Source organism: Salvelinus fontinalis, chromosome 9 (assembly GCF_029448725.1).
Source record: "Salvelinus fontinalis isolate EN_2023a chromosome 9, ASM2944872v1, whole genome shotgun sequence".
Lineage (NCBI taxonomy): Eukaryota > Metazoa > Chordata > Actinopteri > Salmoniformes > Salmonidae > Salvelinus > Salvelinus fontinalis.
In genome coordinates this window covers 59,187,718-59,215,492 of record NC_074673.1, presented here as the reverse complement: position 1 = coordinate 59,215,492, position 27,775 = coordinate 59,187,718, and the positions used below count along the sequence as shown (strand labels likewise).

Here is a 27,775-nt window from a genome sequence, read left to right as displayed (position 1 = left end):
GTTATATTTCAGTTTCTTTTTCATAAATTAGCAAAAATTTCTAAAAACCTGTTTTTGCTTTGTCATTATGGGGTATTGTGTGTCGATTGATGGAGGAAAAAAAATATTTAATACATTTTACAATTAAGACTGTAACGTAACAAAACGTGGAAAAAGTCAAGGGGTCTGAACACTTTCCGAAAGCACTGTATTTAATACGTACCCTAATAAACTGCATGATTTCCCGAGTCGTAGTGGGAGGACCACAAACCATATCATTGTGTGACTCCAAGTTTACTTTAACATGATGGTTATTATATCAATATTTGGCCATAAAGGCGTTTCCATTGCCATTTCTCGCATAATGCTTTTTACAGACACAAAAAGAGATCCCACCACGTCGAACAAACAAGTGATCTGTCTAACATTTTACCGAAACTTCCTGTTTCCATCATAGCTGTCATGATTCTATTTTATATGGTACGACTTTATTCACATTAAAACTGTGGATGGAAACGTGGTTTGTGTCTCACTTGAGAGTGTTTGTCACTACATGATCAGAAGAAGTGGTACACTCATATTAACTATGTATTTAAAAAAGTTTAATTTTTTTTAAAAACAATAGCAAAACGTTTTCAAGCCCGTTTCAGTAAAAAGCTGAGGGACTGGGCTGGAGAAATGTAACCACTCTTAAATTCATAGTCAGAGCTATGAATGCTAGGACTGACCATCCATCATATAAAAAAAAGAATAGTTCGAACTGCATTTTAAAGCTTTATAGTATTTGTTTACATTTACTTTGTTTACAAACATTGGAGTTAAACAAGCTCAGGCCTAGATTCAATCAAATCAAGCATTAACCGGTGATAGCTGACATAGCTGTTTTGGCAGTGTCGGAGCTGTCATTTCGTTGTGCAGCTGCTCTTGGTCATTGCTACGAATCCACACCCGTCCCACTCCCATCCCACTGGTGTTAGAAGTTCAGAACGAGAAAGTGTAGGCTATATAGAAATAATGACGCTCAAATTGACCACCATTCAACGAAATAGTGAGGATTTCTATCAGCCTAATCAAGGTGTAGATTACATCTTTTTACGTTCCAGTGTTCGCTTGAAAACAAGGCTGCGTTGGATTTGTCTTCACGCGACTCCGTGCTGCCTGTGTCAATGTCAGCTTTAGATACAATGCTGTGAGCTGCTTGTGGTATTATCCCATCTAAGTAAGTTCCAACTCGGACACCGTCAAAACATCAACTATGCGGATATAGGCTAAAACGGATCTGATTGAATTAGGCCCTTAGAGTTTGGGCTCTGATGGTGTACAACGGTTGAGCTAAGCGCACGAGGCACTACTAAGTTATATTCTTCAAGAATCAATGGTTACATAGCATTCATTTACAAGTCCCAAAATGGATGTGGCAACTGCAGATTGCCCCATTTTTAAAGAATCAAAAGGTTTACCAGGCCAAGTGTCCATGGTGTTCATGTCTCAGCAAAAGCCTTGCTCACACAGCTAGCCTGCCTCGTCTTTCACCTTTCTGTGTGTGTTTGCTTGCTTTGGGCACTGGCAGCACATCACCTTATGTCACATGCCAATATTAAAGTCATACTTTTGCACTTTTTTTAACATCTGTCTGTTTTGAATGCTTGCGATGTTGTTGTTTTTGTTTGTTTTGTTTACATTGTTTGTCCCATGGTCTTGTTGCCTTTCTACTTGGCCGATTGGCTGAAGGAGCTAACCGACTCCATGTTTGTTCTTCTTTTGTCTTTTTCTTTATATTCCCCTCCCTCCCTCCATCCATCATTACTGTATCACACCTCGCCTGCCTATCTGTGCCTGGCTGTCTTTCTCGCTGCTGGCTTTGTGGCTGTTTGCTCTGTGTTGCATCTGCATGTGTGGGCGGGCATCGTGCGTGTATTCGTCTGTGTGTGTTGTGTGTATCTGTGTGTCTTTGTGCGCCCCCTGCTTTTGGTACTGTTCATATTATGTGTATGCTCCCTTCTTTCTACCCAAAATGTAGCCTCTCAGAAAGTTCTGTGTCCCCCCCCGGTCTCCAGACTTCTCCCAGTCGCCCAACTCCAGCCCCTGCCCCTCGCCCGAGCCCCTTGCCCCCCACACCAACTGGACAGTTGCCCACCGCGCCCCCACCCCCAACTCCCTGGCCCCGGACAGCGGGCAGCTGCTACCACCCGACCCCAGAAACCAAACCCTCCCGGCCAAGCCCAAACTGCTGCCCAAGCCCATTGCGTCCACCCACTCCAACCCCCTTCCGGAGACCCCCTCCCTCGGCCCAGCAATGGCGCCCCCCAAGTCGGAGACCTCTACCCCCTGCCAGCCCCCATCCCCCTCCTCCTCTGCCATCTCTCTCAGAGCACCCCCGAGCAGCCCCATGGGGCAGCGGTGCCCTGCTCTCACCACGCCCTCCCCCACAACCCCCCAGCTCTCTGTCACCCATGCCCCCGACGCAGTGCCCCTCTCGCCCATTCAATGGCACCCCTTTCACCCAGTGGCGCCCTCGCCCACCCCCTCGCCCACACCCTCTCCCTCTCACTCGGGCACTGACTACGGTCCCAAATCTATCCCCCTCATACAGGTTACCCCTCACCCATCCCCCCGGGGCAGCCCCCTTCCCACCCCCAAGGGCACCCCTGTGCACACACCCAAGGAGAGCCCGGCGGGCACGCCAAACCCCACGCCGCCCCCCAGCCCATCTATCGGCGGCATGCCCTGGAGGACACGCCTCAACTCCATCAAGAACAGCTTCCTGGGCTCGCCGCGCTTTCACCGCAGGAAACTGCAAGGTACTGAGAGAGGAAAAAGCACAGACATGGGTTTCCGAAAGCCTTCAAAGTTAAAATGGTCATTCCTTTTTGTTCAGAACTCAGCTGCACAGCTGCGAGAAAACAATTATAAAATCAATGTTTGACAGTCAATCTTTTGTGAGTGAATGAACAACGTCTATGAAGGCTTTGGGAAACCTAGCTCTGATGGTTACTTTATGATAGCAGGCTGCATGCATTTGAGAGCAGCGGTCTAAGGCACTGCATCTCCGTGTTAGAGGCGTCACTACAGACCCTTGTTCGATTCGAGGCTGTATCACAACCGGGTGTGATTGGGCGTCCCACAGGACGGCGCACAATTGGTCCAGCGTTGTCTGGATTAGGGTTTGGCCGGTGGTAGGCCGTGATTGTAAATGAGAATTTGTTCTTAACTGACTTGCCTAGTTAAATAAAGTTTTTTTTTAAAATGCAACAAGCTTTTGATCCCCTCTCTAACCTTTGCGCTTTCTCTAACCTGTGACCTTGCTTCTCTCTACCCAGTTCCCACACAAGAGGAGATGTCCAGCCTCACACCAGAGTCTTCCCCAGAGTAAGTACCTTTTACCCATCCTCTCCATCTCAATACAACACAGTCCTTACATACGACACACTGACGAACGTAACACGCATACAAACACAGCATCACCCCAGAGTAAGTACCTTTACCTGTCTCATCCAATTCCACACAACACAACACAGTACACACACACCAACAAAGTAGTATTAATAGAGCCCTTAGGAGTAATAGTAGAACCCTTACGACAGGGACCATCAACTAGGTTCAGCCGTGGGCCAATTTTTTCTTGAGCGGACGGTCGGGTGACCGGCACATAATTACAAATCATGTCTAGACTGCAAATTGACCGCAATAAGCCCAAACAGATACAATATTTGATTAAAACGCCATCATTTCAAACCTTGCTTACGTTTATATACAATCACGTGTTTCTCTATTATGTGTTGGAATACTTGGGAACAGATTTCCAAAATGAAATCACTTGGAGCTGATATCCTGGTGTCTTTTCTGTCCAACAATGAAAATAAAATAAAAAGTTGTGTATATATATATATATATATTTACATTTAAATTAAATTAAACTAGTTGGGGAACCCGACTTAAGAGCAATAGAAGACAGAACTTAGGACCAATAGATTACCCCTTAAAATACTTTAGGAACAATAGAAAATGGCTTAGGAGTGATAGTAGCGCTCTTAGGAGCAATGTAAGAGTAAATAAAATATAAAAATGCTGTTGTATATCCTACCCTAGGAAATACAAAGGCAGCATCTCACCAGACTCATCCCCAGAGTAAGTATTCAGACTCATCCCCACTTCATCTCTCTCTCTCGCACTCTCTCTCGCACTCTCTCTCGCGCACTCTCTCGCACTCTCTCTCGCACTCTCTCTCGCACTCTCTCTCGCACTCTCTCTCGCACTCTCTCTCGCACTCTCTCTCGCACTCTCTCTCGCTCTCTCTCGCTCTCTCTCGCTCTCTCTCGCTCTCTCTCGCTCTCTCTCGCTCTCTCTCGCTCTCTCTCGCTCTCTCTCTTAAAATGAGAATCAAAATTGTCAACGGGACAACAGTAACCAAGTGTCAAAATAACCATACATTCAACAATAAGCATACAGTAGAGTACATGTGCAGGTTGGTTTGTCAGACACTGTCCCTCAACTTATGGCAGCCAGCCCACAGCTCTCTGCGTCCTCGAAAAAATAAGGATGGGTAGCCTACTCTCATCAGAGAGGTCTTTGAAACCTTGAAAAAGGGTTTCAAATTTTGGGAAATGACACTCTCTAATTGTTTTATATTTTTGACATTTTGTCAGGAAATGCAGCTCCGTCTCAGGTTCTCCGGGAAATATGTGTCTCTAATACGGTAATACATCTGGCAGGAGGTTAGGAAGTGTAGCTCAGTGTCCACCTCATTTTGTGGGCAGTGTGCACATAGCCAATCTTGTCTTGAGAGCCAGGTCTGCCTACGACGGCCTTTCTCAATGAGCCTGTAATCAAACCCACAAATGCTGACTGTCACGCCCTTTGGTTTGGTCAGGGTGTGATTTGGGGTGGGCATTCTATCTTTTGTTTTCTATGTTTCTGTATTTCTATGTTTGGGCCGGGTATGGTTCTCAATCAGGGACAGCTGTCTATCGTTGTCTCTGATTGGGAATCATATTTAGGCAGCCTTTTTTCCCACCTATGTGTGGGTAATTATTATTTTCCGTGTGTGTGTGTGTGCACCTCGGTTGCGTCACGTTCATTGCTGTTTACCTGTTTGTTTTGTTTAAGTTTTTCACTCCTATTAAAAGATGTGGAACTACATGCAAGCTGCGCCTTGGTTGATTTATGACAGGGAGTTTGAGGATAGCCAGCGTGACAGAGACGCTCCAGATACTCAACTAGTCTAAAGAATGCCAGTTTAATTGCCTCTTTAATCAGAACAGCAGTTTTCAGCTGTGCTAACATAATTGCAAAACGGTTTTCTAATGATCAATTGGCCTTTTAAAATGATAAACTTGGATTAGCTAACAACGTGCCATTGGAACACAGGAGTGATGGTTGCAGATAATGGGCCTCTGTACGCCTATGTAGATATTCCATAAAAATCTGTCGTTTCCAGCTGCAATAGTCATTTACAACATTAACCATGTCTACACTGTATTTCTGATCAATTTGATGTTGTTTTAATGGACAAAAAAAATAGTTTTTCTTTAAAAAAAACAAGGACCTTTGGCCCCAAACTTTTGAACGATAGTGTCTATATTCCTATTTATTGAAAAAGTCAACTTATTCTCACACAATTCTACAGTGTTCTCCTGTCCTCTGATGACCTCTGCTTAGCTGCGCTGGTCCTGCTGTTGGACCTATTGGAATGGAGCAGGGCCAAGTCTAGGCCGGGGGGCTTCCTCTCTGGTCTTGTAGAGGTGGTGGTCTGGTTGAGGATAATAGGCTGGGCCCGGTCTAGTCTGGCTAATCCGATGGAAGTGGTGATGCTCTGGTGGTGTGTGGGGCATGTGGGGTGCGCTGGGTGTGGTGGGGCGTTGAGGGGGCCTGGGGCTCCTTGATGGGGCTCCTTCTCTCGCGCTCTTTCTCTCACGCTCTTTCTCTCTCTCTCGTAGCTAAGGGTGGCGTAAGCAATGCTCGATCATGAGATTTGATACGTCATAATGAAGGTTGCTAGGCAGCCCCTGTTACTAGGCTTTTACCATCCTCGTGGCAGTTCTAAAGTTTGCGAGACATGTCACTTTGCCTAGCGCCAGTTGTTTAATCAACTGAAGCAAATAAACGCCTGGCTATTAGTAGGTTTATGCCATTTGAAGGCATGTATAAAATTGTTACTTATTAATGTAATCCAATGATTTTAAATAATATAAGCAATAGCCGTGTGTGGTCAGCGATAATTTAAGCAGCTTTTTGATTGGGACAGCGCAATGGCCGCTGCTTAAAGACAAATCAATCAATGCGATTTTGTTTCACTGACTCTCAGTCTGTAGACTATTTGGTTACTTGATCTCTGGCTGGGCAAATAAGTTTAGGTGGTAGCTCATCTATTTGTGTGCTCATCTATCACTGATCAGACACATTTAGCACGCTGTAATGTAGCATAAATGAAGTGTATTATTTTGCTGTCGACTCGTGCATAGGCGACTCCAAAAGCCCGCAGAGGTTGTGAAATATGAACCCGACTTACATACTTTTGAAAACATTCATTGTTACTTTTTTCTATGGGTATCATGTTAATAAAGATAGCCACAATTTAACACCCTACACCTGCTTCCTACTAGGACTAGAATCTACAAACAGTCTTAGAGATAAGAAGGGTTTACGGACAGGTGGTGCAACAGGTATCATTTTTAGGTTTGGCGTAGAGCACATTTTTTGCCAGACGTAGAGTTACGGCCCACTTACGACCAACTGGTGCAACTGGTCCTTGGAGTGAGAGAGAGCCAGGATGGAGGGAGGGAGGGATGGACAGTTTGGGGAGAGGGGAGGGATGGAGAGAGTGAGAAGCAGGGAGAGGGGGTAGATAGGGAGGGAGAGTTGGGAAAGAGTGTGAGAGAGGGAGGGAGGAATTTGGGATGTAGAGAGAGGGGGAGGAAGAGAGAGGAAGGAAGAGAGGTGGGAGGGAGAGCGAGGGAGGGAGGGTGAGGGGCATAGAGAGGGAGGAAAAGAGAAAGAGGAAGAGGGGGATAAACAGAGTAAGGGAGAGTTAGGAAGATAGGAAGAGAGAAGATAGGAAGAGAGAACGAGCGAATTACTCAGACTGTGTTTGGGATTCAGAGTGTGCTCCCTGAGTTTCACAAGTCCAGAGAGTTGTTCACTTCCAGTAGAGTAACACAGTGTCAAGACTGTAATGTGGGAGGACAGAGTGAAGCTGACTTACACCATGCCCAAACCGGACACGCGTGTGTGTCCACGTGCACAAAATGATTTTGTCCCCCCACACCAAACGCAGGTTGACACGCAGGTTGAAATATCAAAACAAACTCTAAACCAATTATATTACATTTGGGGACAGGTTGAAAAGCATTAAACAATTTATGGCAATTTAGCTAGCTAGCGTGCAGTTGCTAGCTAATTTAAAAGCTGGTGTCTCCAAGTGGCCACCCACCTTTCTAAAGTGTGCGCACTTCCTAAGTCATTTTAATACACTTTTATGATTCAACTATATAAGATGCTTTTTCTGAGCACTCCTAGCTGTGCCATTGAGCAACTAGAACAAGCACACTTGTAGTTGTTTTGTTTGGAACACAGCCCTGCATCCCCACCATCACACAATTACTGTTGTTGTTTATGTAATCCAAAAACTGCCATTATAAATGACAATCTGGATCAAGCGGGCATAATTTGAAAGCGTGTTCTATTGCCAACATGACTAGCTACACTGAACAAAAATATAAACGCAACATGTAAAGTGTTGGTCCCATGTTTCATGACCTGAAATAAAAGATCCCAGAATTTTCCTCAGAAAGCTTATTTCTCTAAAATGCCGTGCACACATTTGTTTACATCCCTGTTAGTGAGCATTTCTCCTTTGCCAAGATAATCCATCCACCTGACAGGTGTGGCATATCAAGAAGCTGATTAAGCTGCATGATCATTACACAGGTGCACCTTGTGCTGGGGACAATAAAGGGCCACTCTAAAATGTGAAGTTTTGTCACACAACACAATGCCACAGGTGTCTCAAATTTGGAGGGAGCGTGCAATTGGCATGCTGACTGCAGGAGTCCAACAGAGCTGTTGCCAGAGAATTGAATGTTAATTTCTCTACCGTAAGCCAACTCAAATGTAATTTTAGAGAATTTGGCAGCACGTCCTGCAGACCAGGTGTAATGCGTCGTGTGGGCAAGCAGCTTGCTGATGTCATCATTGTGAACAGAGTGCCTCATGGTGTCGGTGGGGTTATGGTATGGGCACGCATGAGCTACAATGAGTACAATTGTATTTTATTGATGGCAATTTGATTGCACAGAAATGCGTTGACGAGATCCTGAGGCCTATTGTGGGGCCAGTTTTTTTTAAGGTATCTGTGACCAACAGATGCATATCTGTATTCCCAGTCATGTGAAATCCATAGATTAGGGCGTAATGAATTTATTTCAATTCCAAATCAAATCATAGTTATTTGTCACGCGCGCCCGAATACAACAGGTGTAGACTTGACAGTGAAATGCATACTTACAGGCTCTAACCAATAGCGCAAAAAAAGGTGTTAGGTGAACAATAGGTAAGTAAAGAACTAAAACAACAGTTAAAAGACAGGCTATATACAGTAGCGAGGCTAATAAAGTAGCGAGGCTACATAAAGTCACCGGTTAGTCAGGCTGATTGAGGTAGTATGTACATGTAGACATGGTTAAAGTGACTGATTGACTGAGTCCCTCTGTATGAACTGGAACTCAGTCAAATCTTTGAAATTGTTGCATGTCGTGTTCATATTTTGCTCACTATAAATTACGCAAGAAAGATCGTAATTTTGGTGCGCATAGAATGGAGTCATGGGTGCATTTAGGTGCGTGTTCTGCGCCAAATTCTCTTCACAATAGACGGCCATAGGCTCATTCTGTTCAGAACATCCCAGGGTATGACACCATGTCATCGTGTAACTGTACATTAACCTCTAACGCCTCACAAACCCGGATCCGGGACCACCCCCATCAAAAAAGCTGACTAGCATAGCCTAGCTTAAAGCCACAGGGATATCATATAATAAAATGTTCATGAAATCACAAGTCCAAGACACCAAATGAAAGATACACATCTTGTGAATCCAGCCATCATTTCTGATTTTTTAAATGTTTTACAGGGAAGACACAATATGTAAATCTATTAGCTAACCACGTTAGCAAAAGACACCACTTCTTTACTCCACCATTTTTTTACTCCATCAGTAGCTATCACAAATTCGACCAAATAAAGATATAAATAGCCACTAACCAAGAAACAACCTCATCAGATGACAGTCTGATAACATATTTATTGTATAGCATACGTTTTGTTAGAAAAATTTGCATATTTCAGGTATAAATCATAGTTTACCATTGCAGCCACTATCACAACTCTCACCAAAGCGACTAGAATAACTACAGACCATCGTGTATTAGCTAATTACTCATTATAAAACATTTCTTAAAAATACACAGCGTACAGCAGATGAAAGACACAGATCTTGTGAATACAGACAATATTTCAGATTTTCTAAGTGTTTTACAGCGAAAACACAATATAGCATTATATTAGCTTACCACAATAGCAAACATCACACCAGCATTGATTCAAGGCAAAAATAGCGATAACGTATAAACCACCAAAATATATTAATTTTTTCACTAACCTTCTCAGAATTCTTCAGATGACAGTCCTATAACATTATATTACACAATGCATATAGAGTTTGTTCGAAAATGTGCATATTTAGCGGCACAAATCGTGCTTATACAATGTGATTAGTGTACAAAACCTCAAGCAATCTGTCCGGCGCCATCTTGGAGAGGCACCTGTTCTAATCGAAAACTATTCATAAACTTGACAAAAAAAATACAGGTTGGACAGCAATTGAAAGACAAATTAGTTCTTAATGCAATCGCTGGGTTACATTTTTAAAATTAACGTTACTTCAAGCATACAGCGTGCGCTAAAGCGAGACCGCACCATAATTCATGGCGGAATTATTATTTGACATTTGTCAACATAAGTACGAATTAACATTTACATTACATTTAAGTCATTTAGCAGACGCTCTTATCCAGAGCGACTTACAAATTGGTGCATTCACCTTATGATATCCAGTGGAACAACCACTTTACAATAGTGCATCTAAATCTTTTAAGGGGGGGGTGGGGGTTAGAAGGATTACTTTATCCTATCCTAGGTATTCCTTAAAGAGGTGGGGTTTCAGGTGTCTCCGGAAGGTGGTGATTGACTCCGCTGACCTGGCGTCGTGAGGGAGTTTGTTCCACCATTGGGGTGCCAGAGCAGCGAACAGTTTTGACTGGGCTGAGCGGGAACTGTACTTCCTCAGAGGTAGGGAGGCGAGCAGGCCAGAGGTGGATGAACGCAGTGCCCTTGTTTGGGTGTAGGGCCTGATCAGAGCCTGAAGGTACGGAGGTGCCATTCCCCTCACAGCTCCAACAGCATAAAGACTGCTTACTATTAGCTGAGCTTCCATCAGAATCTTGGGCAAGGTGTCCTTTCTCCAGAACAATCGTCTTTGGGTTGAAAGATGTCCTCTTGTCCTGTCGAAATAGCCGCTAACGTTAGCCATCCACTGGAGAGGTGTCCAACTCTTGAAAGCGCATGACAAAGAAATCCAGGAAAATCGCAATAAACTGCTATAAACTGCTATAAGTCGGTTTAAATTAACTACCTTATGATGTCTTTAACACCTATAACGAATAAAAACATGACCGGAGATATAGAACTACTAAAACGAAAGCGTTTGCAGGACGCCATTGTGATGTCTTATTGCGCCAGGCACACCGTTGAAAAGGACGGTACATCCGTTCCACGGTCTTATATAAGACCCAAGATTGCGCAATCCACTCCATTCAAATTCTCCCCGCTTACTGACATCTAGAGGAAGACGTATGCAGTGCATGTAGCCCGATGGCTTACATGGGGACTTATAAACTGGCCTCAGAACAGGGACCTCGATTTCTGAAATCTCACTCCCTGACAGGAAATGTGCTGCAGAATGAGTTCTGTTTCACTCAGAGAAATAATTCAAACGGTTTTAGAAACTAGAGTGTTTTCTATCCAATAGTAATAATAATATGCATATTGTACGAGCAAGAATTGAGTACGAGGCAGTTTTAATTTGGGCACTATTTTTTCCAATGGTGAAACAGCGCCCCCATATTGACAAGAAGTTGTTAAACAATGTGATCATAAACATTGACATGAGTTTTATGGCATGGAAATGTGAAGTGCACATTTGAACTCATGGGTATTTGGCTTGCTTGTGTGACATCAAAGCAGTGTTTATGATTATTCTCCTCAACATCTCATCTTTCGAAACACATCAATTCCTCTTCATTTACAGCATTTCACTCAATGAGACAACAAAACAAAAGTTGCCCGACTAGCGGGAGGGACGGGTGCGACTTATTTTTGCGTGAGGTGCCCAAGTTCAGAACGGCTGTCAGTCAAAACTCATAGAGCGTTCTGAAGCGCAGAGCCTGAGCTCTGACGTCATGTCTAGCATGTAACTGTACAGCCCGGCGTTCCAATTTAGTTGCTTATCAGTGCCAAATCTGCCACTTTCAACCGATATTGAGGTACGAGTGTAAAGGGTTAAATGTATGTCAAACATGCAAGCAGTCCACATGTGAGGTGATGAATCTTCAGCCCATAGTGATTTGTTTCAATAAAACATGTACTTTGATCAACCGTTGTCAATCTGCCCGTTTTCTCCCCTCCTCGCAGACTTGCCAAGAAATCCTGGTTTGGTAACTTCATCAACCTGGATAAAGAAGAGCAGATCTTTATCTTGATCAAAGACAAGCCTCTGAGCTCCATCAAGGCTGACATCGTCCATGCCTTTCTCTCGGTACGTAAACCCTCTCTCTAACCCTTTCTCTCACTCCGTCTTTTCGCTCTCCTCCCTCTTTAGTTCATCTCTCTCTAGTTACTCCTCCCTCTCGCCTTCCTCTCCTTGTGCCCTCTTCCTCTACCTCTCCATATTCTCTTTCCTTCTCCTTCGCTGATCTTATTTTATTTTCTTCTCATTCAGTCACTCATTCACCACATTTTCTCACTCCTGCCTCCTTCCTTCTCTCCGGCCTCCCTACATCTCTTATTTTCCTCACTCTCACTCCACTCTGCTCTCCCTCTCCTATCATTCTCTCCTCCTCTCCTCTTAACTTCTCCTCCTTTCTACAGAATGTGTTCCCTATATCATTACAGATCTGCTCTTTCCATGACAGAGACTGACCAGGTGAATCCAAGTGAAAGCGATGACCCCTTATTGATTGCACTTGTTAAATCCACTTCAATCGGTGTAGATGAAGGGGAGGAGACGGGTAAAAGGGTTTTTAAACCTTGAGACAATTGAGACATGGATTGTGCCATTCAGAGGGTGAATGAACAAGACAAATCATTTAAGTGCCTTTGATCGGGGTAGGGGCCAGGCACACCGGTTTGAGTGTGTCAAGAACTGCAACGCTGCTGTTTTTTTTCCATGCACAACAGTGTCCCGTGTGTATCAATAATGGTTCACCACTCAAAGGACACCCTGCCAACTTGACACAACATCGAGAAGCATTGGAGTCAACATGGGCCACCATCCCTGTGGAACGCTTTCGACACCTTGTCGAGTCCATACCCCCAACAAATTGAGGATGCTCTGAGGGCAAAAGGGGTGCAACTCAATATCAGGAAGGTGTTCCTAATGTATTGTACACTCAGTGTATATGCAGATGTTGCAGTTATGTTGCAGTATAGCCCCAATACCTGCTATCAGCCTAAGAGGGTATTTTACCATTATAACACCAATGTTGATTGGTTTAGCTTAGAGACGCGTGTGAGTGCGCAGATCTGTGAATGTGTGCGTGCATATGTGTGTGAACATGTGAGAGTGTGTTTGTGTATGCTTACATGTTTCTGGTTTATCTAGCCATTCCGTAAGCTGATTGTGTTGCTATCCCTCCCATTTTCCTTTTTGAATGGCACTCTGTACTCCAGGGCTTACATCCCAAACGGCACCCTTTTCCCTACATAGTGCACTACTTTTGACCAGAGCGCTGTGGGTCCTGGTCAAAAGCAGTGCACTATGTAGGGAATGGGTTGGCATTTGGGACGCAAACCAGGTCAATGGAATATCAACACGGACCACTGATCATTAGCATATAGATGCTTTGCCCTGAGTGGTGTGTGTGTGTGTGTGTGTGTGTGTGTGTGTGTGTGTGTGTGTGTGTGTGTGTGTGTGTGTGTGAGAGAGAGAGACTACAGGCAACATTGAGGTCTCTCTCTCTCTCTCTCTGTGCTTCGCTGCATCTCCAAAGCCAGTGAATGAATAGTGAAAGCCGGTTTCCAGTGCAAGCCAACAGAGAAGCACATCTAACATTTTACTCACAGCTTTAACAAAGTCTTATAGCAAATGGAAACTCTTGCTTCACTCTAGGTCAATGGCAAACCAATCTTCTACTCCTATGAGGTAGCTATTTTGTCCCCGAGTGTATGCCTGGCATCCCAGAGAGTAGATGGACACCTGAATAGTTGGAACTATACTCCTCAGCACTCTATGATTAATCAAACTCTTGGCAGCAGTTTGGTGAAACATGACAAATTGGGTGTTGGTAGTGTTGACATTGCATTAGCCTGAAATTGCGTTCCAAATACCATCCTATTCCCTATGGTGCACTACTTTTGACAAGAGCCCAATGGGCCCTAAAGTCTCTGTGCCGCGTGTCACTCTCAGATGTACTGACGTTGTAATCTGGTTAGAGTTGAATCTGTGCTTGGTTGCATCAGGGTAATTTTAATGACGTTTTATTCAACCTGTCATTTATATAAGAGGTATGTGGCAAAAAGCTGAAAGTCACTCTCAATTTGTCACCTCTTTACTCACTTGAGCGAGTGAGTCTTTCTCTGTGACACTTTGTCTCCCTCTCTCTGTATACTCCTCGCTCTCTTTTCCCTCTCTATGATCCTCTATCCCTACCTCTTTCCTCAGGAGCCACACGATCAGTCGCTCCACCTCTTCTCTCTCCCCGCATTTTTCTCTCTCTCTCACCCTCCCTCACTCTCTCTCCTTTTCTTCCGTCTCTCTTTCCTCTCGCTCTTCTTGATTACCCCTTATATTTCCTATCTCTTGATTCAGAATGTCCACTTCGTAACTATAAAATAAAACTAAAAAAAGATTGAATCGCTCTTCCAGATCCCTAGTCTCAGCCACAGTGTGATCAGCCAGACGAGTTTCCGGGCAGAGTACAAGTCCACAGCCGGCCCCACGGTCTTCCAGAAGCCAGTCAAGTTCCAGGTGGACATCACCTACACAGAGAGCACGGCCGCCCCCAAGGAGAACGGCATCTACTCTGTCACCTTTACCCTGCTCTCAGGTACACATACACGCATTCATGCATGCACACACACACACACACACAGGGAGGTATGTAGACACACTTGCAGGCAAGTAACACACGCACACACACGGACAGATAACAAAGACAGCCCACAGGTACACACACCCACACACACACAGGCAGACAAGCACAAACACATGCAGGCACACTGCTCCTAGGTGTTTGTGTGTGCATGTATGTGTGTGTGCTTGTGTCTTTCACAGTGTGTGTGTGCTCCATGGGACCAGATTGGAGGGAGAGGACACTTTCCCTGGTACTAATCGTAGGCCATTTGGATCCCGCTGCTTCTCCGATGTCAGTGGTTACAGGAGACCGCACGCAGTCACACTCTCTTTTTCATCTCCACGATCTATCCTTACACGCTTCCCTCCCCCACTCTAACCCCCTTGTTTTCTTGTTTTCTTATTTTCTCTCCACCCTTCTCCTTTCCCGTCCTCTCCTGACCTCTCCTCTCTTGACTCCTCCTTTGTTTTTCCTTTCCCATTCCATTTATTCCTTACTTTTCCTCTTCATTTCTTTACCCTTTTTCCTCCCCTTTCTGTCTTTCTCTTAATTTGTCTCCTCCCCTGTTTTGCCTTTTTCATGTTCCTGTGTACAGTACCTTTGTGTGCGAGTACAGAATGACTAACCTTGTTCTCCCCTTGTCTCTTGCAATTGTGTGTGTGTGTGCCTGCGTGTGCGTATGTGTGTGTTTGCCTGTTTGTGTGTGTGTGTGTGTGTGTGTGTGTGTGTGTGTATAGGACCCAGCCGGCGCTTCAAGCGGGTGGTAGAGACAATTCAGGGCCAGTTGCTAAGCACACATGACCAGCCGGGAGTTCAGCAGCTTTCTGGTGAGTTGAACACGCCCCCTTCCCCCCCACCAATATCCCCATCACCCTCTCTCCTACAACCCCTCACTGCTAAAGCTAAGCTAGCACTCCTCCCCTACTCTCAGCCCCTTTCTTTCCCTTTCACCCCCTCTCTGCTACAGCCTCCATATATTGCATGGCCCTCACTCCACCAAGCATGGGTAGAGTTTCCTCCATAACTACTGATCTCAAGTCAGATGTTTTTTTATGGTCCCTTAATGGTTATAAAGGATCAGGGGTAGGATAATCTGATCTTGAGCCCTAACTGCCATTGCTCCATGGCTCCTCGCCATGGTAACGTCAAAGCAACCACAATGCACCTCAATAAATTGCACTGCCACTACATTGAGATGTAGAGGGATCACACTCTCTAGCTAGCTCTATCTCTTTTAAACCCTTGTCACTCAAAATCCCCACCTCTTGTAACCCTTTTTGCTGCCCATACCTGCCATTGACTAGACCACAGCTATCTGGTTAGATCGTGAACTTAGAGGATAGGTCAATGTAATCCTGGTGCTAGGATCTCCTCCTCCCTCATCCAGAGAGGTTTTACTCTGCCCAATGAAAACATTTTTTTTTGTATGGAGGTCAATGAGAGAGTGTCAAATTTGGTCAACAAAAAAATGTAATTGCTCATTTGCTACATGAGGCTTATTTGATTGAACTGAAGTTTAGTAATGGTTAGGTTGTTACGAATACACGGATATAGTAAGTGGACGCACGTGACATTTCAGCAACAAAGTTGTCATAGAGATAGATAGAGGACTCATCATGGATATAACCCATTTTAGCATGGACATTGCCATGGAGTGCTTCCACCATTTTAAAGCTGTCAACTGGGTGGGGGTTCCTATGAGTTGGGAGCAATCAGCCAAAGAAAAAGAAAAAAAAATCACCTGCTTAAAAATGGAGATGGCACTGCCCATGCTGTCACATATGCTAAAATGGCACAGATGAGTCCTCTATCTATCTCTATGGCCTGTTGTTCTAACGCGTATCTGCCCTCTTATCGGCTAGAATGGCCCCACCTGATCTCGCCTCCCCCTGTTTTTCCATTGTTAGAGCGGTCACTTGAATATCTTGTCAATACAGTAGACAATCTTCGCCCATCTCTTGTTTTATCCATGAGCCATTTGGCCAATAATAAGTCATCCTGTCCCGAAGTGCCTACCACATAGATCTCTTATAGACAATAGAGATGTCTATAAAGATTGAGAGAAGAAAATAAAAGACACTCCTCTGTCCTCCTACTCATCCTCCTCATGGCCTTCCTCATGTCTTATCCATCCATCGCTATCTCTCGCGTGTGTGTGTGTGTAAATATATATATATATATATATATATATATATCCTCACCATCCCAAACAGATGTGCCCGAAGGCAAGCACTCTGGTGCTACCAACTCTCTCAAGTAAATGCACTCCCACTTCTCTAGTCATCACACCCACCTATAAAACTCTTGTAAGAACTGATTTGATTTAACATTAAGCACAGTTCGTGAAATACTTCAAATTGTACAGGGTGGGAACAGATGACTGACATTTCGACTCTCAGGAAGACGTCAGTAATCTGTTCACATCCTGTACAATGGATTAAAGTGAGCAAAAAGAATGTGGAATTCTCCAACTCCTTTTTACCTCGAATTAGTCATTTTTTAAAGTTTTTCTTGGTAAGCCACTCAGAGGAAATAGTACAATTAAAATCAACTATTCATCTCGAATAAAGACTAATAAAGATTTTTGCCAGCACTTTACTAGCAGCATCCCATGGCAGGGTTTTTTACTGGGCTTAGGACCAAATGGAACCCTATTTCCTATTTATTGCACTACTTTTGACCAGGCTCCATAGAGTGCACTATATGGGGAATATGGTGCTATTTGGGACTCAACTAAGGTGTAGTAGAGCCACTGGGTCAGTGGCACTATCTGAAGTGGCAGGGGCCAGTAATTAGCAGAGAACTTGGCTTTGCATAATAGCTGGCGGACAAAATACTTAACCAAGGCAGCTCGTTATGTCTATTAATCACCAATAAGAGCAGTCTCGAGGAGTGTGTGTGTTTGTGTGCGTGCGTGCATGTGTTTGCATACTTGTGTGTGTGTGTGTGCAGCATACCTGGCAGGGATTTAATGTGTTTCTCAGAACAGATAAAAGGGGGAAAAGATGGGGATGGAAGGATGAGGGATGGCGTTGAAACAATGAACCGGCCTGTCTGTCTGATGTAAGCCTCTCTCCTTTCATGATTTAGATTGGCATGAGCGAGAGAGAGGAAGAGAAAGCGAGAGATGAAGGTGGAGCAGACGGAACACGGCACAAGTTCTATGCTCAAATCAAGTCAAATTGTATTTGTTGCATACACAAATGTAGCAGAGGTTATTGCGGGTGGTAGCGAAATGCTTCCTTGCTCCAACAGTCCAGTAGTGGCTAACAATTCACAACAATACACACAAATCTAAAAGTAAAAGGATGGAGTTAAGAAATATAGAAATATTAGGACGAGCAATGTCCGAGTGGCATTGACTAGCATACAGTAGAATACAGTATATACAGTGGGGCAAAAAAAGTATTTAATCAGCCACCAATTGTGCAAGTTCTCCCACTTAAAAAGATGAGAGAGGCCTGTAATTTTCATCATAGGTACACTTCAACTATGACAGACAAAAGTAGAAAAAGAAATCCAGAAAATCACATTGTAGGATTTTTAATGAATTTATTTGCAAATGATGGTGGAAAATAAGTATTTGGTCACCTACAAACAAGCAAGATTTCTGGCTCTCACAGACCTGTAACTTCTTCTTTAAGAGGCTCCTCTGTCCTCCACTCGTTACCTGTATTAATGGCACCTGTTTGAACTTGTTATCACTATAAAAGACACCTGTCCACAACCTCAAACAGTCACACTCCAAACTCCACTATGGCCAAGACCAAAGAGCTGTCAAAAGACACCAGGAACAAAATTGTAGACCTGCACCAGGCTGGGAAGACTGAATCTGCAATAGGTAAGCAGCTTGGTTTGAAGAAATCAACTGTGGGAGCAATTATTAGGAAATGGAAGACATACAAGACCACTGATAATCTCCCTCGATCTGGGGCTCCACGCAAGATCTCACCCCGTGGGGTCAAAATGATCACAAGAACGGTGAGCAAAAATCCCAGAACCACACGGGGGGACCTAGTGAATGACCTGCAGAGAACTGGGACCAAAGTAACAAAGCCTACCATCAGTAACACACTACGCCGCCAGGGACTCAAATCCTGCAGTGCCAGATGTGTCCCCCTGCTTAAGCCAGTACATGTCCAGGCCCGTCTGAAGTTTGCTAGAGAGCATTTGGATGATCCAGAAGAAGATTGGGAGAATGTCATATGGTCAGATGAAACCAAAATAGAACTTTTTGGTAAAAACTCAACTCGTCGTGTTTGGAGGACAAAGAATGCTGAGTTGCATCCAAAGAACACCATACCTACTGTGAAGCATGGGGGTGGAAACATCATGCTTTGGGGCTGTTTTTCTGGAAAGGGACCAGGACGACTGATCCGTGTAAAGGAAAGAATGAATGGGGCCATGTATTGTGAGATTTTGAGTGAAAACCTCCTTCCATCAGCAAGGGCATTGAAGATGAAACGTGGCTGGGTCTTTCAGCATGACAATGATCCCAAACACACCGCCCGGGCAACGAAGGAGTGGCTTCGTAAGAAGCATTTCAAGGTCCTGGAGTGGCCTAGCTAGTCTCCAGATCTCAACCCCATAGAAAATCTTTGGAGGGAGTTGAAAGTCCGTGTTGCCCAACAACAGCCCCAAAACATCACTGCTCTAGAGGAGATCTGCATGGAGGAATGGGCCAAAATACCAGCAACAGTGTGTGAAAACCTTGTGAAGACTTATAGAAAACGTTTGACCTCTGTCATTGCCAACAAAGGGTATATAACAAAGTATTGAGATAAACTTTTGTTATTGACCAAATACTTATTTTCCACGATAATTTGCAAATAAATTCATTAAAAATCCTACAATGTGATTTTCTGGATTTTTTTTCCTCATTTTGCCTGTCATAGTTGAAGTGTACCTATGATGAAAATTACAGGCCTCTCTCATCTTTTTAAGTGGGAGAACTTGCACAATTGGTGGCTGACTAAATACGTTTTTGCCCCACTGTACATATGAAATGAGTAAAACAGTATGTAAGCATTGTTAAAGTGACCAGTGTTCCATTATTAAAGTGACCAGTGATTCCATGTTTATGTACTGTACATAGGGCAGCAGCCTCTAAGGTGCAGCGTTGAGTAACCGGGTGCTAGCCGACTAGTGACAGTGACTAAGTTCAGGGCAGGGTTCTGGGTGGAGGCTGTCCCGTCGATGTGGATGGGGGAGTGCTCGCTCTGTTGTCTCCTGAAGTCCACAATCAGCTCCTTAGTTTTGTTGACGTTGAGGGAGAGGTTATTTTCCTGGCACCACTCCACCAGGGCCCTCACCTCCTCCTTGTAGGCTGTTTCGTCATTGTTGATAATCAGGCCTACTACTGTTGGGTCATCTGCAAACTTGATGATTAAGTTGGAGGCGTGCGTGGCCATGCAATCAAGGGAGAAATGGAGTACAGGGTGGGGGTGAGCATGCACCCATGTGGGGCCCCTGTGTTGAGGATCAGCTTAGTGGTGTTGTTGCCTACCTTCACCACCTGGAGGCGGCCCGTGAGGAAGTCCAGAACCCAGTTGCACAGGGTGGGGTTCAGACCCAGGCTTAATGATGAACTTGGAGGGTACCGTGGTGTTGAAGGCTGAGCTGTAGTCAATGAACAGCATTCTTACCTAGGTATTCCTCTTGTCCAGATGGGATAGGGCAGTGTGATGGTGATTGCATCATCTGTGGATATATTGGGGCGGTATGCAAATTGAAGTGAGTCTAGGGTGTGCGTCATTTAGTTAAATTACCTTTGCTTTCTTGGTTACAGAAACAATGGTGATGCAGGGCTCTCTAACCCTGTTACTGGACCTGATTCTAATAATTAGAATCTTGTCAGTTTTCACTCAAATCCCATTTGTAACAAACCTGATTTAGCTTATCAACCAGCTAATTATTAGAGTCAGGTGCATATATTTGGGTTGGAGCAAAAACCTACCGGACGGTGTCTCTCCAGGACCAGGGTCGAAGAGCCCTGCTCTAGTGTACTGTACATCCACTCAGTGAACTGTTCCAAGTTGTGAAATGTTCAACCTAGAGATTTCTCTTCGCAACTTTGCTGAATAACTTTATGATCCTAAGGGTTTCGAACTATTGCCTTGATATTTTGGAGTGCCTCAGGATTTCTGTCATAGGGGTTTGAAGATGTTTCTCGTCAGTCTGAAACTGTGTTACTGAAGTCATAGAAGGCTAGTGAAAGTTAGTGTCCTCCCAGGTTTTAGAGCCCAGTATAGTAGCAGTGTGTGTGTGTGTGTGTGTGTGTGTGTGTGTGTGTGTGTGTGTGTGTGTGTGTGTGTGTGTGTGTCCCCTTCAGCCTGCTTCACAGTATATGGCTCTCACAGTTGTGTCCGGCTCTAAAAGGTTAGTGGTTCAGGGTTTTAGAGAACTACATAAAAAGGCCCGCAAACACCAGCCTGAATTGACAACTTTTAAGTCGTTTTGGAGATCATTCCACATGAGGCGAAAAAAAAACTAAAACCTAATTTCCCTGACTCGGTGGAGATTGAAGGAATCTCCAGGGCACAGGAGGTTGGTGGCACCTTAATTGGGGAGGACGAGCTCATGGTAATGGCTGAAGCGGAATTAGTGGAATGGAATCAAATACATGGTTTCCATTCCATCTCTTCCGTTCCAGCCATTGTTATGAGCCGCCCTCCCCTCACCAGCCTCCACTGCTTCAGGGGTAGCCGTCTCTGAGCCCGGGTCTGGTAACTTATACGTCTGAAGGTTAACAATTTTATGCAAGAGGGCTTTATGGGCAAAAAGAGAGCAATGCATCGAGACTTTATTAGAGGGCAAGGTTACGTTTTGATACAAATTGCAATGATGTGTGCTGAACCTATCACTCGTAATGAAGCACAATGCGCTATGATAAACTGTGACCTTTGGGATCAATACAGTGGCAGCTGCATTCATATAGATGATTTCGCCATAGTCAATTACCGGAATGAATGTTGACTGAATTGTTTGTTTTCTGCTATTTAACAAAAGACCTATGGGCCTATGTTCCTATGGAATAAGCCTAATGTAATTCAGAATTTCTTAACTAATTCATCAACATGCTTTTTGAAAGATAGATTTTCGTCAACTCAGATTCCCAGATATTTATAAGCGGGGACACGATCAATGAGGTCACCTTCCGAAGTACGTATACATTTCTACGTGATTTGGAAAACGACATATACTTGGTTTTACCTGCATTAAGTACTAATTTCAATTCAACAAAGGCTTTCTGCAGGGCAATCAAGACAGATTGAATCTCTGACAGAGCCTGGTCAGCTGTGGGAGCAATAGAATACACCACCGTGTCATCTTCATACACGTGAAATTAATAACGAAAAAATATATAAACTGTTAATGTAAATAGTGGAAAGAACTGGACCAAGATTGGATCCCTGTGGGAAACCCCTAAATAATGTTCAAACCAGCTACATGCAGCCTGGTCCAGGCCAATTGATTAAAGCAGGGTGCTCCAACCCTGCTACTGGAGAGCCAACGTTCTGTAGGTTTTCCCTAACCCTAATCTAGCACACTTAATTCAAATAATTTGCTGGTTAATAAGCTGAATTAGGTTAGTTAGTTGAAACAAAAAAACAGGAAGTTACCTCTCCAAAAACAGGGTCGGAGGGCCCTGGATTAAAGCCTCTGAATAAGCAATGAGTGATCCACAGTGTCGAAGGCTTTAGAGAGGTCAATAAAAAGGGCCACACAGTGTTTATTCTTATCCAAACAATTATGAACATAATTTAAAACCAGAGGAGAAGCAGAGATGGTGCTATGACCTTCTCTGAAACCTTACTGGTGTACAATTGGAACACGTTTCTTAGTTAAAAAGGATCTGAATGAAGTATTTACCAAGGATCCTGCTATTTTTGCTCGGCAAGAGAGTTTGGAAATGGGGCGATAAGTATTTAGGTCACATGGGCCACCACCTTTGTGAAGGGGGAAGTATATGGGCCATCTTCCAGACCCTGGGGATGGTACCAGAAATAATTGTAAAGTAAAAAAAAAAACATATACAAAAGTACTGTATATAGCCACACCCGTTGCTGACAGGTGTATAAAATTGAGCACACAGACATTCAACCTCCATAGACAAGCATTGGCAGTAGAATGGCCTTGCTGAAGAGTCAGTGGCTTTCAACGTGGCACCGTCATAGGACGCCACCTTTCCAACAAGTCAGTTCGTCAAATTTCTACCCTGCTAGAGCTGCCCCGGTCAACTGTAAGTGCTGTTATTGTGACGTGGAAACGTCTAGGAGCCACAACAGCTCAGCCACGAAGTGGTAGGCCACACAAGCTCACAGAAAGGAACCGCCGAGTGCTGAAGCACAAGACGTGTGAAAGTAATCTGTCCTCTGTTGCAACACACACTACCGAGTTCCAAACTGTCTCTGGAAGCAACGTCAGCACAAGAACTGTTCGCCGGGAGCTTCATGACATGGTTTCCATGGCCGATCAGCCACACACAAGTCTAAGATCACCATGTGCAATGCCAAGCGTCGGCTGGAGTGGTGTAAAGCTCCCATTGGACTCTGGAGCAGTGTGAATGGAGTGATGGCAGTCTGACGGACGAATCTGGGTTTGGCAGATGTCAGGAGAACGCTACCTGCTTGAATGCATAGTTCCAACTGTAAAGTTTGGTGGAGGAATAATGGTCTGGGGCAGTTTGGGGAAGGCCCTTTTGTGTTTCAGCATGACAATGCCCCTGTGCACAAAGCGAGATCCATACAGAAATGGTTTATTGAGATATGTGTGTAAGAACTTGACTGGCCTGCACAGAGCCCTGACCTCAACCCCATCGAACACCTTTGGGATGAATTGGAACGCCGACTGCGAGCCAGGCCTAAGCCCAACCTCACTAATGCTCGTGGCTGAATGGAAGCAAGTCCCCGCAGCAATGTTCCAACATCTAGTGAAAAGCCTTCCCAGAAGAGTGAAGGCTGGTTATAGCTGCAAAGTCAGGACCAACTCCATATTAATGCAGAGAGGAGCAGAAATCTGGAGCCAGAAAGGATCAAGCAAAGGTGTCTTGAAAGGTGTCTAGCACATCAGAAGAAGAAATTTGTTGAATTGAAAATAAAGATTAATTAGAAGTTGACAGAACTTTCATCAAGCCAACTAGAGGGTGATTCAACTTGCTTAAAAAGAGAAAGAGAGGAATTTCCATATTTTGGTGCGTTAACTGTTTTCCAAAATTTAGATGGATCACCGGCAGTCTGAGATAGAACTTAAAAAGTAGAAGTTGACAAAACTTTTATTGAGGCAACTGAAGCCTGGGAGAGGGGCATGCAGTCAACTGGCTAACCAGGCTCAATTAAACCACAATTGATTTCAAGTAAAAAGCCCGCCGACATAAAATGCTGATTAAAAGCATCACTTATCTAATTTTTCTCAGCAATGGTGCCAGAGTCTTAAACAACTTTCTTAGGCAGGGGAAAGAGAGGAATTTCTACGCTTCAGTGTATTAACTGTTTTCCAAAATTTAGATGGATCACCAGCAGAGTCATAGATAGAAAAAAGTATCTAGATTTACCTTTATTGATTGAGGTAGCGCGTCTACAGAGTCCGTTTTTCTAGCCTTGGACCAGGCGTGATTTCTCATCAGAAGATCTGAAAGTTCTATAGAGAACCAAGGATTTGTTTCATTTTTTTACTCTAAGGCGTTGGAAGTGTTTGTTTGCCAGAGGGATAAAAATAGATGAGAACAATTATAGAGCTAAGTTTAGGGTCAAGCATTCAGCTGCCAGAGTAAAACATATCATGAGGAAAAATGTGTGGGGAAAATGTTTAAAATGACTTTTCATAATTATATGAGGATCAGTGTTAATGTGTTTGGTATCTCTAATACATACAATAGGACAGTGATCACAGATCATTAGCAAAGACTCCACTACTTGTGGGTGATATTTGTCAGAATCAGGTCAATCAGCGATACGTTTGCTGGATATTTTTACATTAATCTGTGTGGGTTTTGCAATCAGTTGAGTCAGGTTAACGTCATGACAAATATTGTTAAAATGGTCTGAGCCCGGGGTAAGCTAATCTAAGTTAAAATCCATAGAGCCAACTAATTCAGATGACAGAAAGGAGGGGGGAGTTAGCTAGCTACACTGGATGAAGCCAGTCATGAGAATATGCTGATCATATTTTGGTTATAATAGTTAAATGTATCATTGGTCTGCTTTTTTAAAATTGTAACTTTTACCCCTAATTGGAAGTTACAGTCTTATCCCATTACTGGAACTCCCGCACGGACTCGGGAGAGGCAAAGGTCGAGAGTCATGCGTCCTCTGAAATAGGGCCCTGCCAAGCCGCACTGCTTCTTGACTCACTGCTCGCTAAACCCGGAAGCCAGCCGCACCAATGTGTCGGAGGAAACACTGTACAACTGGCGACATAAGTCAGCGTGCATCTGCCTGGCCCGCCACGAGGAGTCGCTAGAGTGCAATGGGACAAGGACATCCCGACCAATTGTGCGGCGCCTTATGGGTCCCCCGGTTGCAGCAACACAGCCCAGGATCGAACCCGGGTCTGTAGTGACGCCTCTAGCACTGCGATGCAGTGCCTTAGACCGCTGCGCCACTCGGGAGGCCTCAGGTTGAAATTTTACTGATGATAATACCCACGTCCAATTTCTAATCACTCTTGAGCGATCTGGCTAAGGATAGCACTCAGTATAGCCTAAAGAGCTGGATTTGCTAATACGTTATAAAAAATTATATATTTAAAAATACAGTGCAGTCGTTCAGTCATGTACAGACAGCGTTTGTGTTTTATTTGAAATTATATTTTTCAAATAAATTATTGATTCAGGCTGTCATTCGCTGGCATGCTTCGGGAATGTTGATCACATGATCAACTATTTTGTTAAACAACTGCTAAAATATTAAATATTGTATTTATAATTACCATTGTACTGTATATGGTAAAGAGCAGTCCAAAATGTTGCTTTTTCCTATAAAGCTCCAAGCTTTACCACTGACCTAAATTGACCTACTTCCCACTTCTCATTGGCTAGACCAGACAGTGATATCATATTGTGGTGTCTTTTATATGTTGAACACACACACATTCACCCGACGTGGCTGTCACAGTGGCACTCCCTCCATCTCTCTCCCTCGTTCTCTTCCCCACCTTCTGTCAGTCTCTCTAGCCTCCCCTTCTCGCATAAACCCTAATGTTCATTGTTTGTTCTCTCTCTCTCTCTCTTCCTCTCCCTCTCTCCCCGTTTTCTTTGCTTCCCGTTTGTGTACCTAGGTAGCCCCTTGAATAACTTCTTTGACGTAATTGAAAAACTTTTTTCAGAGGAGAAGAACGGCCAGGTGCCTCACCACCAAACCCCCGCTACCCCAACCACCCGACATTGCTCCTCTTCCATGCGAGAAGATACAAAATGTCCGCCCGCCACGGGCCGAGACAGAGTCAGGATGGCGTCCATTGGGACACCGGAGGAATCCTAGACCAGGAAACTGTAGTAGCAGTAGAGCCAAAATGTTAGTTAGAGCTAAGATGAAGCATTAAAGATCCAAACCCGAGTAATCACTTTACCCATTCTTATCAGGGGTTTTGGAAAAGTGGTCAGAGACTTGACAATGACAAAGCTAGCAGTACTGTAACTGGACTCAATATACTTTTTGTATGAAGGAATGACTGTGTACATATAGAGAATTTGAATCAAACAGATATTTTACCAAACCCACACACACACAATCTCCCCTCATCTTAACACAACCCCCCCCCCCCCACCCACACACACACACCTCACCCCATCTAAGCGTCCGTGCCATTTTGTGTGCTCCCCCTCCCCCACTCTTTCGATCACATAATGGCACTGTTCGAATACTTCATAAATACATCCTTGAAGTAATCACAGACCTGAATTGGTTAGATTGCTGAAAGTAGTAGGGTGGTAACCCCCTGCTAACATCTATCCAATCACTGTGCTTATCTCAAGGAAACGAGGAAGGAAGGATCCATTTCTGTATTCGTACAGGGCCATTGTGTTCTCGCTCTTCTGCTCACCTGTGTGATGACTTGACTTGTTTCTACTACCAGGAGTTATCCAGAAAACCTATTAGATCCTGCCTCCCTGCTCCACTCCGCCTATCCTCTTCCTCCTTGGCCATCACTTCAACCCCCCCCCCCCCCTGTCTGCACACCAAGAGATGGACATTTGTTGACTGAGCTGGGGGACCGCTTTTCAAGGGGCTTCCTTCGCTACCTCGAGCAGCAGTCCCTGAGGGAGAAAACAGCGATCGATATCCCTCTGATACACAAGCATGTTATACACATACAAATGCACACACACACTTTTATTCCTTCACAGGTATATATACACACACACACACACACACACACACACACACACACACACACCTTCCACCCGCCTACTAACCTCTCCTATCCCCTCATTAAAATGGAGATTATTAAGCATTTAACACCCAAACACACAATCTCATTACACAAATAAATACACGCTCCCCTTCTCACACACTATCGCACAGTATGCATAGACAAACTCTGGGATGTAATAACAAAATGGACAGAACAATGAAGTGACCAAGAGGAGAAGCGAAGGAGGATGAGTTTGTCGATATACTGTAGTATCAACAGCCGACGCGGACGCTTGCTGGATTGTATTGTTTCTCTTTTTAAATGTACTTCCTCTTTCTTTGTGAAGAAACTGGATTTAAAAAAAATACTAAATGGATGTTTATTAGACTCAATACCATTGCTGCAAATTGACTGGAATTTCTATTTCAGAAAGCAAGGGGGGTATGCAGTATGGGTTGGAGGGGGTACGACTTGATCTGGGGTTGTGGGGAGGGGTGGAGGGATTCAGGGTGGAGGTGGGTATTGGGGGTTATCTAAATGAATGATCTATTCTGTTGTACAGACTGAATTCATTTCTTATGTAAAAAGAAAATGTCTAGTTGTGACACAGTGTTTAGATGTACCGGTAGGACCAGGTTTTACAAACTTGCGTTGCCACTCTTCCCTCCCCCCCCCCCCCCCCCCCCCTTTTTTTTTCGCCCTGTATTTCTGTTTATATGGTCATTTAGGATTATGAATTTGTTCGATTTGATCTGAGCAAGGTGTACATGACTGTATTCACCAAGTTCTACCCTTTTCCCCAGAGCACTTTGTGTCATTTGTCATGTACAGTATACCTATTTTAGTCTTTAACTACCAGCAGTAGGAGTTTGAGGAGATGAAAAAAAAAGTTAAATGCAATTGTGGATATTTTTGTATTTTTCCTTATTTATTCATATTTGTTCATTTTCTCTGTTCCGTTTCCTCACTTGTTGTTGTGACCTCACTATTTATATGAAAGAAAAGCTGTTCGATCAGTTGAATGTGATTTATTTATT

At 44.1% G+C, this 27,775-nt stretch overlaps 1 protein-coding gene across 4 annotated transcripts in view; it reads left to right on the top strand.

Moving 5' to 3' along the window:
• brsk2a (BR serine/threonine kinase 2a) overlaps positions 1 to 27,419 on the top strand; it is a 485,481-nt gene extending 458,062 nt beyond the window's left edge. For 2 of the 4 annotated variants that reach the window (XM_055934963.1, XM_055934962.1), the window contains exons 14-19: positions 2,573 to 2,780; positions 3,300 to 3,348; positions 11,725 to 11,848; positions 14,177 to 14,357; positions 15,122 to 15,211; positions 25,662 to 27,419. In XM_055934963.1, coding sequence (XP_055790938.1) covers positions 2,573 to 2,780; positions 3,300 to 3,348; positions 11,725 to 11,848; positions 14,177 to 14,357; positions 15,122 to 15,211; positions 25,662 to 25,864 — 855 coding nt within the window. In that variant the 3' untranslated portion in view covers positions 25,865 to 27,419. The remainder of the gene's footprint in view (positions 1 to 2,572; positions 2,781 to 3,299; positions 3,349 to 11,724; positions 11,849 to 14,176; positions 14,358 to 15,121; positions 15,212 to 25,661) is intronic. The other 2 variants (XM_055934965.1, XM_055934964.1) reach the window with 2 other exon arrangements.
• Positions 27,420 to 27,775: the final 356 nt, after the last annotated feature.